At 49.7% G+C, this 18,199-nt stretch overlaps 1 protein-coding gene across 1 annotated transcript; it reads right to left on the bottom strand.

Moving 5' to 3' along the window:
* Nucleotides 1-93: 93 nt before the first annotated feature.
* On the bottom strand, nt 94-16,568 carry LOC308489920 (kallikrein-8-like; the record flags this gene model as incomplete). The annotated part of the gene is made up of 9 exons (XM_081031535.1): nt 16,441-16,568; nt 15,803-15,968; nt 15,328-15,587; nt 13,366-13,499; nt 11,988-12,132; nt 2,894-3,086; nt 2,251-2,498; nt 1,878-2,014; nt 94-249 (listed from the first exon to the last, which is right to left on the bottom strand). Exons 1-9 carry the CDS (start codon nt 16,511-16,513, stop codon nt 94-96), a joined length of 1,512 nt encoding a protein of 503 aa, XP_080887661.1. The 5' UTR covers nt 16,514-16,568.
* Nucleotides 16,569-18,199: the final 1,631 nt, after the last annotated feature.

Genomic DNA, 18,199 nt, shown 5'->3' on the forward strand with positions numbered 1-18,199 from the left:
TAAAGTCAAATACGATTATAGGTCATAGACGTTGTTATTTCTGCAAATTTCCTGTTTTGCACGTACCAATGGAGAGATGGGAGTTTGGAGAGTTTAGCGATGGTTTCTCATAGTCTCCTTTATCCAGTCAATGTACTTGCAGACCTGGGTATAGACACCTGGGTCGTTGGATTGGCCACAAGGGAAAGTTCCCCAGGACACCAGGCCTTGCAGGGTGCCATTGCACGTCAGTGGTCCTCCTGAGTCACCCTGGGAGGGAGAGAGCAGATTAGCTTTGGCTTCACACCAAAGGTCTCATACATCCCACAGTTATCAGGTCCTTGTCCTGCCAGACCACCCTGGCCAATGGGAAGAGACTCATTGTCTCTGTAGACCAATGGGAGAGCAGGTTAATACTATCATGGAGAGGACAAACCAGGTTCTCTTAAGACATTGGCTGGACCCCCGTCCTTACGGACCAATCACAGGAAGGGGGCGGGGCTTCCGGAATGCAGAGCCCCCATTTATTTTCCTTCATCAAGGAGTCAGATTGGGTCCAGCCAATCAGAGAAGGGGCATTATCCCCAGGGAATGGATACATGCCCCTTAGCCAGGGAAGGGAGACGGAGCAATCCCAGAAACCAGGGGCAGGACCAATGACCTAATCACAGGGTTCAGTGCAAAGTAAAAAAGCAGGCCCCCTTCTCAAAAATTATGAATTTTAAGATAATGCGTGGATTTTAGGAGTGTCTTAAAGTCAGTGTGGGACTGTCCCGAGTGTCCCTGCACAGTTTGTACGTTCATGAAGCAGGTCCTCACTAGGGGACAAGGGATCCCACATTCTCTAGGACACAGAGTCCTGTCCCTTTACCCTTCTCCCTAACACACACCATCCCGCAGTACCTGAAAGTGAGGGTTCAGATGTGAGCAAAGAGAGTGGGGATACAGAGAGGGACAGGGTCAAAGAAAAGAAGAGAGAGGTAAAGAGAAGGATGGGAAGAGCAACGGGGATGGAGGAGGGGAGAGAGAAGCAGAAATGTAGAGAGGAAAAAGGAAGAGATGGAGGCAAATAAAAAGTGGGGGGGGACTAGGGATGGAAGGGGTGGGGGGGGAAGAGAGGGAGAGAGAGAGATTACAGGGGAGAACAAGGAAATGAAACTAAGTGTAAGGAGAGATATGGGAAGATGTTCAGAGACAGAGAGGGGGTGACAGAGATGAGCACAGGGAACAGAGAGGAAGGGGACTCCTTCTTTTCCCAAGACCAGGACCCAGGTGAGGTGCGTAAGACCTTACCTTCAGGCATGAAATCTTAGTGATCACAATAAATAGTATTTTAATGCAATACCTTGAGAATCAAATTTAATATGAAAAAGTTAATGACAAACGCAGCATCCCCATTTTAGATAAAGATGGAATTACTACCATGCTGGGCTGAACCAAATGGGAGCCCAAGACAAATGAAAAATTCAATTAAAACTTATAGCTCTTTTTTGAAAATTCTGATATTTTGTTCATCGTGGGCTTTTTGCATGGATCATTTAAAAATAATAATGCATTAGAATACGATTTATCTTGGTCACTGAGTTTTTTGTGCTCCTTAAAGTTTGGGCTTGTGACCAGTGTCTGACTCCCTTCCCCCAGTCCCAGCCCCATCTTTCCCCTCCAGCCCCTCCCCTTCAGCTGTGTGCCCATCCCAGGGTCACACCAGCCCCATGGTCTCCCACTTGGACTCAGGCAGAGGACTGGGTAGAGAGAGTCAGGAAAATGGGCCTGGAGGGGTGCGAGGGAAGGCTCAGCACCAGGGTCAGACCCTCAGATTCTGGATGGAGGGAGGACAGGGCTCTGTGCTGAGAGGAAGCAGGACCCAGGGCCGTGGTGGGGGTGGGGGATGGTCTCACTTTGCAGGAATCACTGTTGGAGGTTGGGAGGCCAGCACATAGCATGGTGTTTTTCAGCTGATCCTTGTAAACTTCCCTGCAGTCTTGGAAGGAGATGAGGTTGACATCCGTGCACATGAGCTGTGATGGAAGGGTCACTGGATGTGGGGGGGAAGAGGAGTCAGTCAGATGCCTGAGCCTGTGGACCCTTGAGTGTTAATGGGGAAAGAATGGGTGTCCTGGGCCTTGAATGAGAAAGCGCTGGGGACTCAACACTATGGTCATGTAAAGGAACCTTAGTGCTGGTCCTTTGGGTCTGAGGGAGGAGGCTTTAGGGACCAGGGCTCCTGGGTCAGTGGGCAAAGGGGCTTGTGGATCACAGAGGCAGCCTCACCGTTAGGGCTGGTGGTGGTGCCCCAGCCAGAAACAGTGCATGTGGTCCCAGGGGGTTCGCAGCGGGAGGGCAGGTTGACTTTCATCACGTTTGATGACAGCCTGGCCGGGCTACTTAGCTTCACAAGCATGATGTCATTAACTTGGCCCTGCGAGGAGTAGTTGGGGTGCACGAATGACCTTGTGGCCCTGATCTTCTGGACTCTGCTATCGCACAGCCGATCACTGCCCATGTGCACCTTGTACTCACTGGGGGAAGAAGGCAACATTCAGAGAGAGACACTGTGACTGAGGGAAGGGACAGAGCCCAACAGAAAGAGAGGAACAGTTACCATAATGGGGTACAGGAACCCAGAGACAGGAGAATGGAGACCCAGAAAGAGGGGAACTGAGACCTAGAGACAGGAGATGGGATCTAGGGAGAGGGAGACAGAGACTCAGAAAGAGAAGGAGAGAAAGACCCAGAGAGGGGTGACGGAGACCTACAGAGGGGAAACAGGGGTCCAGAGAGAGGGGACCCAGAGACAAGGGACAGAGACTCTGAGAAGGGAACAGGGTCCCAGAGATGGGCATGGGACCCATAGAGGGAGGAACAGAGACCCAGACAGAGAGCTGGAGTCCCTACAGCACCCCTTGCCACCTACTTCATCTTGCAGTGGGCAGCGGTGAGTACCCACATCTCGGTGACCAGCACACCTCCACAGTAGAAACGATTACCCTTGATCAGGGCCACCTGCCAGGGACGGGAGCCCTTTGGACATGGAACTCCATTAATTATCCTTTCCCCGGTATCCTGGGCTGGATGGAGACATGGAGAAAAACGTGGGTAGCAAGCACCTGGGCAAAGCTGAGGCATCAGCAGAAGGATTTGCAGAGACAGACGGAGAGAGACAGACAGACAGGCATGGAGAAGGGTAGGGTAGAAATGGACAACGGTGCAGAGAAAGTTGCATGGAGAGAGAGAGGGAGCCCGCTCAGAAACCCAGGGGAGCCTCTGGTCTGGAGGCAACCCCAGAAGCCGATGGGAGGGACACTGAGTGCAGGAAAAGGCCTGGAGGGCACACAGACCCCAGGAGTCAGAAGGAAGCAGCAAGAAAGGGGGCACAGGCAGAAGAGTCTTATCTTCATGAGAGGAAGCTGTGCATGGGGAGGGGTCCTGACTCAGGGACTCCTGGTAGAGAGGGGGCCCTGGAGAGGGCAGGTGGGGACGCTGTGAGGCCCAGGGGCAAGGTCAGACCTCCCAGAGGGCCCTCACCTTCTCTATCTGCAGATCCCAGGGCTAAGGACAACAGTAGGATCAGCAGGGGCGTGAGAAGGGAACCTGCCATGTGGCTTCTCTGAGCGTCTGGGGCAGCCAGGTGGAGAAAGGGCCTGTCCTGCTGGGGCTGGAAAGACAAAGAGTTCCGGAAGCAGAAGTCCTGGTCCCCATGCCCCTCCCCACTCAACCCAGGAGCCCAGTCCCCCAACCCCCTCCTCCCTCAGACTCAGAAGTCCAGACCCCCAGACTCCCTTCCCCCAGGGACAGAGGAAACTGGTCTCCCACCCTTCCCCATCCATAAGACTTGATCTCTGGTTCCTTTTCTCCTAAGACGTAAAATTGCAGACTGCCAGTCTCTCATCTCAGAATGAGGAGTCCAGGTACACCACACCCCCTTTCAGGAACAGGAGTCAACTGTCCAGCCCACCTCACCTCTGGACAAAAAGAGGCCCCTTCTCAGCTGCGGAGGGCCGGATCTGATCTGGGCTCCAGGCTAGTTTGAGAGACAGTTGTGTCCAGCCACGTGTAGCGGAGATCACTTATAGCACCCTACCCCCATCACCCTGGGTTGCAGGTTGAGCCGGCTCTAGGTCGCCCCATTCCTGCATTTGCTCTTATCTGGAATCCCTGAGGCAGTTAAAACAATTGCTCCACGCTATCTCTACCCTCCCTCCTGAAGCTGGATTAAGGCAGTAACTAGCTGTTTTGCCCCCAGCATATTCTGGCCCCACCATGCCTGGTGGCAGCTAGTCAGAGCGGGACCAGACCCTGGCTCTGAGGGGAAGGAGCAGGAGTCAAGGAACAGAAGAGCTGAGAGAATGGCTTTGGCCTAGGTCTGCCTCTGTGGCCCTTTTTCTTGCCCTCACCCCCTCTCAGGGGTGGCCTAGACCATACACCCAGGCTCTGACCAGCCTGTGGGAACTTGTCCAGGCTGAATCGCATGCGTGTCTTTGAGTCTGAACCCAACCCCAACCCTAATATAAGGGTATGAATGAAAAAGAGAAGGCTGGGGCCGGCCCGGTGGCTCAGGTGGTTGGAGCTCCATGCTCCTAACTCCGGTTCGATTCCCACATGGGCCACTGGGCTCTCAACCACAAGGCTGCCAGTTCAACTCCTCAAGTCCCGCAAGGGATGGTGGGCTCCGCCCCCTGCAACTAAAATTGAACACAGCACCTTGAGCTGAGCTGCCGCTGAGCTCCTGGATGGCTCAGTTGGTTGGAGCGCATCCTCTCAACCACAAGGTTGCTGGTTCAATTCCCGCAAGGGATGGTGGGCTGCGCCCCCTGCAACTAGCAACGGCAACTGGATCTGGAGCTGAGCTGCGCCCTCCACAACTAAGACTGAAAGGACAACAACTTGACTTGGAGAAAAGTCCTGGAAGTACACACTGTTCCCTGATAAAGTCCTGTACCCCTTCCCCAATTAAAAAAAAAATGTGTGTACTAAAAAAAAAAAAGAAGAAAAAAAAAGAAAAAGAGAAGGCTTTTCTCCACCCATTAAATGCTTACCGTTATCACTTAGTCTGTTCTCAGATTATACATAGATTTCTATATATATTATGTGTTTATAACAAATTATCTGTACTAAACTTTATTTAATATAACCTTTTATTTACTCTATAAAATATCTTGAATAACTTTTCCTTTTAGTACGTTTAGGTCACTTCTCCTTCCTTTATAACTGTTGCATAATATTCCATATTATACTTTTATTCTGATTTTTGCAATTTGTTTCAAATTGAAGTACATTTGGATAGTTTTCACTATAATAATGGTGAGATAAAATTTTTTGTGTATCCATCTTTGTTCATTGATCAAGAAGTATTGACTGAACATCTACTTTGTGCCCGAAACTATTCTGCATCCTGGGGAGCCAGCGTCAACAAAAGAGCAAAAACTCCTTCACAGAAGTTCTTATTCAGTGCGTGGAGACCTTGAATAGAAAAATAAGTACATAAAGTGAATAGTTTGTTAGTTGGTGGTAAGGGCTATGGGGAAAAATAAGAGTAGGAAAGAGGGAAAAGGAATTATTGGTTCTCTCCACCCTCGGGGACACTCTGAGTCATAATATTAGGAAAGATGGTTGGAAAGACTTCATGTGAAGATGACATTTGAACAAGATCGATTCATGTAGCTACTTGGGGGCAGTGAGTTCCAGGCACAGTGCACAGGTAGGTGAGTAGGCAAGGGGAAACCTAGAATGTTCTAGCAGGGAAGCCATTTTGACTGGAGTTGAATGAGCAAAGAAGAGATGAGCAGGCAGTGAGGTCAGAGCTATAACAAGGTTAAGATGACATAAGGACCAGAGGACCAATAGGACTTTGGTTTTACTATGAGCAAGATGGGAACCATTGTCAGGTTATTACTAGACAACAAATTTCTAATAATAGTAGAATTGACCCCCACTTCTAAATCGGACTCCAAAATGTGATTTATTCCTCAGCTCTGAGCCCCAGTGTTACCTCCATACTGACCCCTAACACAATTCTACCTTTGTCCCACAATTTGATGCATCATAGAAATCATTGTTACCTACCCAAGCATTCACTGCTTCTGCCTTTCTATCAGAACCGCAGTTTTGTTTGGATAATCTTGTATTTTCATGGTGACCACAAATAAGCTTTACAGCACCAAGCGTGGGAGCCTATGTTGCTTGCCAGTGATTGGCTTAGAGGACATGTGATGCAGTCTTGGACAGAGAAGAGTGAGGGGAAAACCCTGGACCACTTCTGGGAGATGATCCTTTTTTCCAAAGCGAGACAAATTCTCCTTTAGTGTGTTGGGTGGTGTCCCTTCTAATTTCTGGATGGAAATTCGGAAAGTGTGGCAGCCCTCCTGGGATCATGGAGGGAAGTGGCTGTTGGACCAAGTGAAAGCACTGTAGGTGGCCAAACAGAGAGGTGGAGGTAACTGGGGTCTTTGATGAGGTCGCCAAACTGGTGAATTAACCCTCCATGGACCTTCTTCATCTCATGACATCTTCAGGCTTCCTCTCTGGTCTGGAGATTTTTTGGTTCCCATAGCCAAAATCTTCCTTATGAAGACATCAACCTTGAGCCCAAATCTCAAGTCAGATCTCAAATCTGATCCCAAACCATGAATCCAAATCCAATCCTAACTTGAATCTCTATCTGGAAACCACATTAACCAACACACCCAACCCTACCTCCAGTGCTACCTCCTTCTTCAGCCCTCCTCCCACATTCTCCTTCAGACCCAACCCTTTATATACTTAAGAAATACATACTGAGCACCAGCTACATGCCAGGCTGGGCTCACTGCTGAGGATACAGTGGTACACAACAAGCCTGGACAGAGTCCTTTTCTTCAAGAAACTGATAGGCAATGTAAAAAAAAAAAAATCAATCATTGGTAAACAAATGAAAAATTGCAACTACAATGTGTGCTCTGAAGTAAAGGTGCGGTTATGAAAGCACTTCCAGGGAGTTGGGACTCAGGAAGTGACAATAAGCTGACTGGAAAAAACAGGAAGCATGACCTAGAAGAAAATGGAAGGGGCCTGGAGAGGGTATCATGTACAGGAAACAGCCTGTGCAAAGGTCCTCAGATGGAAAGGGAACACAGGTGGAACTCAGGGAAGAAAGGTTGGTGGGAAACAGACAATGAAGGACCTTGCAGGTCATGGTGAGTTTGACTTTATTGTGTGGACAATGGTGAACTACTTGGACATTAGTCAGGGAGTGAAATAACAAGATTTGCGTTTTCAAAATATCAGTTTGGATTTGAAGGGGATGTGGAGACTTATTTGGTGTTGTCCAAATAAGAGCTGATGGTGACTTGGATAAGGCTCTTTGGGAAGAGGAAAAGGTGATGGATTCAAGATGCGTTTAGGAGAGAAAAATCAACAGATCATGGTAATAGATTGAATGGAGGTTGTGGTGAAAAACTTGGAGATGTTAGGACTTCAAGGTTTCTTGTTGATGGGCGTGGTACCATTCATTGAGAAGGCATGGTCAGATATCATAGAGAGCTAACGAGGGAGTGAGAAAGACTTCAATTCCTGATTTCCAGCATAATTCTAACTCCAATCTTTATTTTGGCACAACTCTCAACATCAATCTCAACACAACCACAGTCTTTTTTTCTTTTCTTTCAGTAACAGTTGACATTTAATGTCATTTTATATTAGTTTCAGGTGTACAACATAGTGGTTAGCCATTTATATAATTTACGAAGTGATCATCCCAATTAGTCTAGTACCCACCTGGCACTATGCATAGTTATTACCATCTCGTTGACTATATTCCCTATGCTGAAACAGAAGCCCAAGTATTAACCTGAAACCTGAAGTTTTACATAATCCTAACCCTCAGTATTGGTTTATCTTTGATTATCTCCAATTTACACCTCAACATGGTACCTACTTCTGGACCAAGCTCTTGACTTCAAATACCAACTCAAGCTACAACTTATACTTCACTCAGCCTTAATCCAGTCTCTTGACTTGAACCCTGAACCTCTAACAATAAGGCAAACTCATCCTTGACCCAAACACTAGATGTCACCATAGCCTCAGTTTCAAATCTGACCCAACTCACAACTCAGACTTTAGTCTCCATCCCTGTCATTTTCCAGGAATTTCACATTGACATCCTACTCATGAACCCATCCCCAAGTCACATCTGACATCAATCCTAACACTCTGACCCTAACCCCAGCCCTCTTCTCATTCCCAACCCAATTTTACCTGTAATCCCGTTCTCATTTCCATGTCCAACTTTTCTCCCCCACCCCTTCATCAGCTCTACACATAACTGTGACCATTCTTTTCACCAATATGCTAAAATAAAGTCTACCAACTAACAACATACTAATGTCGATCCCATATATTGACTAAATATACTCAAGCTACATTCCCAAACCTGCTTCTCAAGATGAATGAGAGGATGGAGTAAAATGATGAAAGAGGAATGAATTTGGGGCACTGTGGGCACTGAATCCATCTTAGCTGCCTTACCCCACCATCCAGGGAATGAGGAAGCTCCTAGTTCTTGTCGTACCTACTGTGTGATGTGTTGGGCACTTCTCAGACCTGGTCGCTCTGCCTACACAGGTCCAAGGGAGGATTGTGTTCCCTGTTTCTATAGATGAGAAAAGGGAGGATTGTAAGAGGTTAGGTAACTTGAACAAAGTCATTCAGCTCAGGAGTCAGGGGCAGAATTCGAACACTGGGGATTCTCGTGGTATCACCATTACCCATACTCTGAGAAGGAAACTTCCCTGACACCCTGACAAACGCTCGGAGTCTCCTATGGTGGAAAACAGATTCAGAACCTCATGGGTCTATTAATGACACATTCCTCCACGTTGGCGAGAGCACTGGATCCCAGCCCTCCCGTGCCCTTGGGTTTGGTCCCAGCACCTGTTCCTAAATCCCACCCCAACACACCGCCTCATGTCTCCCTCACCTTCAGGCCTCCGAGTGTGTCCTGAACCTTTGCCTGATGACTCATCTTGCTCATTATCTCACCTGAGCACTGTCATCTGACTATCCTGCCAACTGTGTCTTGCCCTGGGGGATCCTGGACACTGTGGTCCTGGAACTTCCTCATTCAGCCCCTTGGGTTCTGAAGGCCAATTGTTTCCGACTTCCTGGATTCACTTACCCCTCCTTCAAGCGCAGCTTCCCACGTCTTTTGGGAACCTGTCCCCTCATATCTTCTGGTGAAACTGTCAAACATACTTCTCCACACCTCCAACCCACTGGGACGGATGCATGACCCAGGCTAATCCAACAAGGGCACTGCTTCCTTCCTAGAAATACTGACGGATCCAAGGGGTGGGCTCTGGTCAAGCTGGACCAATCAGAGTTCTTCCCTGGGGCTGATATAAGATGCCAGGAGAAAAGAGGTCTTTGTTTCTGTTTGGTCTGCTCAATTGGGTCTGTCTGTAGCTGCCATGTTCCCTCCATGTCTACACAGGCTCGAATGAGATCCACAGGAGAAGGAAAGAGACAAAATGTGGGAAACAGGTCACACATGTGGGAGAGAGAAACAGAGACAGAGAGAGGCAGTCAGAATGACAGAGAAAGGAAGTCCCAGAGAGACAGAAAAATAGCTGAGTGGCTTAAGCCACCATTTCAAGAACTTGAAACTCTGGCACCCATGTCTCTCCCTCTGACATCGCAGCCATTCCCACAGCTTTCTTATCCACCTAAGTGAACCAATATCCTCTTATTCTTAAGCCAGTTTGAATTGGGGCTCTGACACTTGGTATCCAAAAGCTCCCTGACTAAGGCAGAAATAAGCTCCTTATCTGCGTAGGTCATTGCAGCTTTTGTCCATGCCTGGTGCTCTGATGCTCAGCCAGCCTGCACAGCCCACAATTCTATTCTTTAATTCCTGATAGACTTTGGACAAGTTCCTTTTCCTCCTTGACCTCAGCCACCCACCTCCTTAATACCAGAAATCAATCTTTAAGTCCTGTCTGGTTTATCTGTCATTAGGGACATTTAAATGTCATCTGGATATTGGCTCATATGAAGGAATTATTATTAACTCTGTATGGTGTGATCATATAAACTGGTTATGTTTAAAATCATCATTATTTTAGAGAAGGGGTTGCCAAACTTTTTCCATAAGGGCAAGATAGTAAATATTTGAAGGTTGTGGATCAAGAGACAAAACTAAGGACCCTATGTAGGTACTTGACAAAACAGAAGAGAAAATAAAATAAATTTCCATGCATTTTAAAGTGACATTCTCAAAATATATTAGTAATCATTTAGTACAATTTTTATCATATAGGTCATTTATTTTATTTTATTTTTGGGGTCTTTTAATGAGAAAAATCATTTTTTGGGGGGTGATATTTTGCTTAATGAAGGTTCTAAGTTTGTGTTCTGTGTCATCAAAACAAATACTATAAATTATTTTTAGCTCTTGAAATTTGGCCTACCAGCCGTGGCTTTCCAACTCCTTTTTCAGAAATACATTCTGAAATATTTAAGAAGAAAATGAAGGCCAAGATTGGCTTCAAATTATTCCAGTGTTAGGGAAGCGTGTGGGAGTATGAGTGAAACAAGAACTGGTTTTGCATTGTTCATTCTTAAGTTGGATGGCCATGTATGATGGTTCATCATATGATTCTATTTTATGGAATAATACATTTTCCATCATAAAAATCATGTGACGATTCTTTCGGTTGAGATGACCCTTGGATAGCAGAAACACATCCCTGGCACTAGGAGTTTAGCGTCAGGCTGAAAGACTTCCTCAGGGTTTCTGGTATTGGGGGACTTCCGTGAAGGATCAGGGAGGCCGAGGTATGGAAGGCATCTCACACATCTGCACCCCTCACGGGGAACTGCCCATCCACAGCCCTGGGTGGCTATAGGTCATATCACATGACTCCAAATAGCCACTGATTGGATTCTGGTCACCTGACCAGAATGCAATCAAACCATTGGCCATTCAGTGACCTATGATGTGGCTGAAGGAGAAAAATTGATCTGGACCAATTGAGTTTTCCTTCATGAGAATCTAATCTGAGAAACCCTGGGAGAGTGGAGCAGTTGGTGGTAGTCCTTGAAGGTGAAATTCAAAGGTTGTGAAGTAGAGAGATGGAGGAGGGCATGAGGGAGCTGACACTCTGAAAATGCAGAAGCTAAGGTAGAAGAAGGAGTTGCAGAGTCAAACAGATGAGTTAGATGGTTGGTAGCCATGGCATCCTGGAAGAGACATGAGATAGACATAGAGGGGAGCCGGTGCCTATCGTGTTGCAATTTGTTTATATCCGTGTAACAACTACCCACTCCACACACATCTTTCCCAAGACAACTTACATTAAGCCTTTGCTCTAATGAAAACTGCCCCAAATGTCCTTTTCTCCACCCTTCAATTTGGACACCAGCAATGACGTCCTTCACTTCTTTCTACCACGGCTGTCACCTCCTGATGGCTCTAAGCTGTGAGAAAGACTGACATTCCTCTTGAGAAAATCAGAACTGTCTCAGACATTTGGGGTCTGCCAATGTTCTACTGTTTCACGAGGATGGTGGTGTCAAAAGTGTGCATGAGTGCATATTTGAGCTGTGTCTGTATTTCCTGCACCCTTCTCTGCATATCTCACAATTTTAACAGTGGGGGCGGCGAATCTCCCTCACTGTTTAAAAACACGTTAGCTGCTCAGGAAAAGCAAACAAAGATCCTTTCGAGTGTGTCTTTCACAGGACAGCTTACTGGGTATTAGAAAACTCTTACAAGTCTTCCCTGCCCTGGAATTAACCTCCCTTGCTCCAAGTCCTTTCAGGAAAAAGGGGACCCCTTCATGCCTTGGTGACGGCAGAGTGGCCGTGTGGATCCTGGTCTCTCCAGGTTTCCTGTCAAGACTCCCTCCAGGGCACAGACCCTGTCCTTCCACCCCTCCCAGCAGGGCCAAAGCACAGACAGGCAAGGAGCCAGGCCATTTTAACGAATTTATTGAAGGGGCTCCAGAGCTGATCCTAGAATCAGCTCCGGCTGCTTATCGTCTTCTTAATCCAGTCCAGGTAGCGGCAGAGGTTGGTGTAGATGCCAGGTCTCTGGGGCTGCCCACAGGGTTCCGATCCCCAGGATGTGATACCTTGGAGAACGCCCCCACACACCAGTGGGCCTCCAGAATCGCCCTGGAGAGGGGAGTAGGAGATGAGTTTCACCTATGATGCCCTCCTGTACCCAGCATTTAGTACCAGCTCTCTACCATGATTGGTTGACTCTATACATTGGGAATAAGATCAGTGTCCCTTGGGACCAACAACTGACTAAGGTGAGAGAGAGCTTGAGAGAGGGGTGAGGCCTTCCATGTACAGGGACATAGGCAGAATGTCTGAGGGAAATCCCAACCAATGAGAGAAGAGAATGTCCTCAAGGGTCCAATCCAGAGAGAAGACAGGAGCAGGGGTCGGGGGGAGGGACTGAGCTGGTGTCTCTTCCTTCATGGTCTCCCGGAAGAGTTGAATCCAGTTACCAAACAGGAGAAAGAAGCAGAGTTCTTGTGGAGACACACACACACACACACACACACACACACACACACACACACACACAACAATGGCTCTGTGGGAAGAGACCAATATCTCCGAACCATCCAGAGAGATTGGATTTCGGATCACACGGCAGGACCACCGATGGAAATGACTACATTCCTGGCCAACAGGGAAGAAAGTGTTGGAGCATTGTCCTCAGGGACCAATAGTTCCTGAGGTGGTTGGGGCTTCCATGAAGGGCAGAAAGTCAGGGAGAGTCCTGAGGACTGGAGTTGCAGCCAATGGGAAAAAGAGTGTTATATCTGGGCCAAATCTCAAGATTTGTCATTGTGAGGATGCAGAGTCACTGAGGAAGCACTGAAGTCAGTGGTGCCGTTCCCTGGTCACTTGGGAAGAGAGCATTGCTCCCCAAGGAACCAATCAGAGGAGAAGGCAGCTGTGTTAGGGAACCCAGTCAGGTACCAAGCAGAAGTGGCTGATTACCTGGTCAGTGGCAGAGTCAGCACGAATGTCAGGGGCTAACACTGAGAAAGGAAGCAGGGAGGTTGCATACCCTCTAGCCCCAGACTCTCTCCTTCATGGACATCTTTTCTCACCCCTTTTAGCTTCTTCCCCTCCCTGAACCACATCCTGCAGGCCAGGGTTCCCAGGAAAATGACAGTGACAATTCAATGCTCCTGATCCCTGTGCTGTGTGACCTGCAGGGAGAGTGTGGCTTTCACTGAATCTTCTCCCTCTGTAGAGATAGGGGTGACCTCTCTGGGTACTAACCCTTTGGGGTCGTCACCCCGTTGCTAAGCCTCCAGTTTCTACATGGGGTTAAAGAAGAGGGAAGAAAGAGTTTTCAGATTGGTTACTTCAGAAGTCACTCACCTGGCATGAGTCAGCCCCATTGCTGTCGCCTGCACAGATCATACCCTCTGAGACTTTCTGAGAGTAGGCATCCTCACACACCTTCTGGGGAAATATTTCTACTTCTGCACAGTTGAGCGTATCCGGAAAATTCTCTGAAGAAGGCAGCAACTTTTAGTTCCCAGAGAGAGCAAACCTTTTCCTCCCTGCCTGTCTGGACCTCACCTCCCTTCTGTGCACCCATAGCTGAGTTTTCTGACACATTTTACAGGGCACCTCACTTCTCACCACAGGAATCAAAGACACGGCACCTGCTTTTCCTTTTCTCCAGTTGGAGTGGGAACATTGGACCCTACCTTTTGTTTCTTGCTCTGAGTTATTTTCAAAATAAGGATCAGGGGACTGGAAGACTTGGAGGTGCCTGGTTGTGACAACCGTGACCATCTCTCCCCAATCTTCCCAGACCAGCAGATTCTCAATCTCAGCTAAATCCTACTTCTTCCAAATGTCACCTCCTCCTAGAAGTCTTCCCTGACCATTCTAACAAAATACTACCCCTCTATCACTCCCTATCCTCTTACTCTCCATATTTCCTTATAGCACTTTTCTTCATATTTCACTTTATATATATGTGTTCATTGTCTATTTCCCCCACTTGGAATGTGATTCCATAAGGATAGAGACTCATACAGTACAGCACTCCTTTGTGCCAGAAGCTCTGTGCTCACATCTCATTTAATCTTCACAACAGCTTTTGGAAGGAGCGGTACATTCATTCATACCATCATCCACTCATCCATGTAAACATTCAACAAATATTTATTGAGCACCATCCTGAGCACTAGAAACACACAGTGAAGAAAATAGATACTGTGTTTCCCCGAAAATAAGACCTAGGTGGACCATCAGTTCTAATGCGTCTTTTGGAGCAAAAATTAATATAAGACCCGGTCTTATTTTACTATAATATTTACTATAATATTATTTTACTATAATAAGACTGGGTCTATAATATAATATAATATAATATAATATAATATAATATAATATAATACTGGGTCTTACATTAATTTTTGTTCCAAAAGACACATTAGAGTTGATGGTTCAGCCAGGTCTTATTTTCGGGGAAACATGGTATGACTTGAGCCCTTAGGGAGCTTTAAAATCTATTGGCTAGTTATCTCCATTTTGCAGATGGGGAAAGTGAGGCTGAGAGATGGGAAAGGACTTGCCCAGAGAAAGGGGACATAGCCATGGTTTGCATGGGTCTGCCTGATCCATGAGCAGGTGGGTTTCCACGTCGTCCCGCTGTGTCCCTAGAAGTGAGAGTCAGATGGGCAGGGACCTGAGTCCTGGCTTTGTTGCTTCCTGGTGAATCACATGGCCTCTCTTGAGCTGAGCCCCAGTTTCTTCACTGTGAAACAGGGTGAGGGCCTACCTACACTCCAATGTCCCCAAAAGAGGAGCTCAGAGGAGGTCCAGAGTTTTCAGTCCAGAATGAGGAGTGAGCTGGTGACCTAGACTCGGGTCCTGGAGAAAGAAGGGCCCGGACTCATGGGCTTGAGGGAGGAGAGGAGCTGGGGTTGGGAACCTTGAGCTCAAGAGGAAGAAGGTGCCTAGAAGTCTATCTTCTCGGACCACTATGGATCCTGTGTATCTCAAGTCTGCTAATGAGATTACATAAAATCCTGTACAACAAAAGGTCTCAGAATATGGTATTCTCCACCATAAAGGAGGGATGCATTCATTTATCCATTCATTCACCCATCCATATTTTTGAACCCTCCTTAACAATGTGTTAGTTTGCTTTCTTTCTCCACCACTTCTATGTTAATACTCTCGCCTTCAAGGTGTCTCACGTGGGCCACGTGTGAATCTCAACCTCACAGTCACTTTCCCTTCTTTATCTCCTTCTAGGGGTAAAGCTTTGCCAATGGCTTGAGGTCCACCAGGCCAACCAGCTCCTCCTCTCACTCTCAGTACCTTGGGGACTGGTAACAGTGCCCCACCCCGAGATGGTGCACTTCTGGCCCACTTGAGGGCAGTGTTCCGTCAGGTTGATGGGCTTCACGTCGGACCCTAGGGACGCAGGGTCACGGAGTTGAATGAGCATCAGATCATGGTTGTTGTCATTGCTGTTGCTGTTGTAGCAGGGGTGTGGGATGGACTGACCCACAGCCTTTTCTTGCTCGGTCCCATCATTTTTCTGCAGGCTGTGATCTCCCAGGCGTACTGTGTACTTCCTGAAATGATGGGCGGTAGTTTGGGACCCAGGCGGGAGTCAGAAACCCCAGCCCTTTCATATCCCAGGGTCCAGGTCCCCAGCCCCCTCCTCCCTCAGACCCAGGAGTCCAGGCCCCTCAGTCCATCTTCTCTTAGACTTCCTCTCCCAGAGGCCCCGTCCCCAGCCTTCTCTTTCTCCAGGCCCAGCCCATCTCTGCCCCAGGCATCCACTCACGGTTTTTTACAGTGGGCTGCTGTGAGGACCCAGCTGTCATCTATGAGGACACCCCCACACAGCAGCTGGACGCCCTGGAACAAGGCCGTCTGCCAAGGCTGTGAATGGGCCTTGCACTCTTGGCCCCCTAGCACCTTGGGCTTCTGTGCCCTCCAGTGTCCTGCAGCTGAAGGGAGAGGGTTGGATTGCCACTCCTGGGGCAGTGTGGGAGGGAGGGTGGCAGGAAAACCACTGTGGGTTCAAAAGATACACCCCACATTCTCTGCCTGCCACACACCCTCACATGTGGGGCCCCTGGCTTGTACTTGCCACCATACAGATATACACGACACTCACTGAAGCCCATGAGTCATCACACAGAGTCACACACCCGAACATGCTTGCACATGCTCCCACTTGCATTCACACGCCCCTAACCCTCCTGTGTGTACCTGCGTTCCTCAGCGAGCAGCCCCACAGACTTGGTGCGCTCATGCAAACTCGACACTCCTCCCTGCGGCCTGGAGTGCGCCTTCAGGAAAGCAAGCCCACAGAAGCCCCCCACAAGCGATCCCATGCTCACATCCCCCGTACCCCACCACAGGCACCCACATACCCACTACAGCATGCCCATAGGCTCACATATAACACCTCCTCACCTGTGCAGGCTTTCAGCAGCAAGAGCAGCAGGAACATCCAGGTCCACACTGCGGCAGGGGGTGGGCGTCCCATGGTGGAGTCTGGGGGAGGGAGAGCGCAGGGCTGAGAGATGAGGAGGGAGGAGCCCAAAATTCTAGTGGGATCTTGAGATTGGGGAGGCAGCAGAGCATCTGAGCTGTTCTTCAGGGTCTTGCAGGAGGAAGGGGCTGGGACCTAGATTCTTGGGTCTGAAGATAGAGGGCGCTGTGGGGGCTGGATTCTTACGTTCCCAGCGAGGAGGGAATTAAGGGTCCCAGACACCTCCTGAGTTTTAAGGCAGAGGAGGCTCAGATTCCCAGGTCTTGAAGGAGGAAGGGATCTGAGGTTGGAGTCCTGGGCCCGAAGTAGGAAGGGCCCCGAGGCCAGAGTCCGGGGGCGGGGTCACTGACTGATTGGGACCCAGAGGAAGAGGCCCCAGTACTTGAGCTTTCTGCCTGGTACAGGATTTTGGAACCTTTTAACTAGGAATCCCCGCCTCCTGCTCCGCCTCTTCCCGCTCCGGAGCTGTCAGAGCATCCCACTATTTGAGTGAGGAGGGGCTTAGGGCCTGAAAGGAAAATCTTAGGAAAGAGGGGCTGGAATCGCGTGCACCCCGAGGCCTGGCAGAGGAACTCACTGCTGTGACTCCTGGGTCTGAAACAGAAAGGACTGGGGGCCCAGACATCTGGGTCTGGGGGAGGCAGAGGCAGGACCTGGGAGCCAGGACTTCTGGGTCTGAGGAAGCAGGGGTTTGGGGGCCTGGACTCCTGGGTCTGAGGGAGGGTGTCTGGGGGCCTTGGACTCCTGGGTCTGAGGGAGGAGGGGCCGGGGGCCTGGACTCCTGGGTCCGAGGGAGGGGGGACCGGGGGCCTGGACTCCTGGGTCTGAGGGAAGGGGTCTGGGGGCCTTGGACTCCTGGGTCTGAGGGAGGGTGTCTGGGGGCCTTGGACTCCTGGGTCTGAGGGAGGAGGGGCCGGGGGCCTGGACTCCTGGGTCCGAGGGAGGGGGGACCGGGGGCCTGGACTCCTGGGTCTGAGGGAAGGGGTCTGGGGGCCTTGGACTCCTGGGTCTGAGGGAGGGTGTCTGGGGGCCTTGGACTCCTGGGTCTGAGGGAGGTGGGGCCGGGGGCCTGGACTCCCGGGTCCGAGGGAGGGGGGGCCGGGGGCCTGGACTCCCGGGTCCGAGGGAGGGGGGGCCGGGGGCCTGGACTCCCGGGTCCGAGGGAGGGGGGGCCGGGGGCCTGGACTCCCGGGTCCGAGGGAGGGGGGGCCGGGGGCCTGGACTCCTGGGTCTGAGGGAAGGGGTCTGGGGGCCTGGACTCCTGGGTCCAAGGGAGGAAGGGCTGGAGGCCTGGACTCCTGGGTCTGGTGGAGGAGGGCTGGGGGCCTGGACTCCTGGGTTGAGAAGAGGAGGAAGCTGGGATCCTAGACTCCTGGGTCTGACGGTGGAGGGGGCTGCTACGAGTAACCCCGAATGGAAGAAAGACCAGTGTTCTTGGTTCCGACATCTGAGGGCGGATCGGTCCGGTCCTCTCTCCTTTGAGAGGTCCGGGATCTGGGAAGGCAGGTTTGGGAGGCACCGTGACCTGGTTTCCCCTTTTCCTGGGGGCGACAGGACCAGCCCGAGCAGAATCCAGTATGCTTGATGCAATAGGACTGACGGAGACAGACTTCAGGCAGGACAGAGTAAGGGCTCAAGGGAAATGCTAAGGCGGTGGCGGTTCTCTACCCTCCACGACCC

This window comes from Rhinolophus hipposideros (assembly GCF_964194185.1).
Source record: "Rhinolophus hipposideros genome assembly, chromosome: 21".
In the NCBI taxonomy this organism is placed as follows: domain Eukaryota; kingdom Metazoa; phylum Chordata; class Mammalia; order Chiroptera; family Rhinolophidae; genus Rhinolophus; species Rhinolophus hipposideros.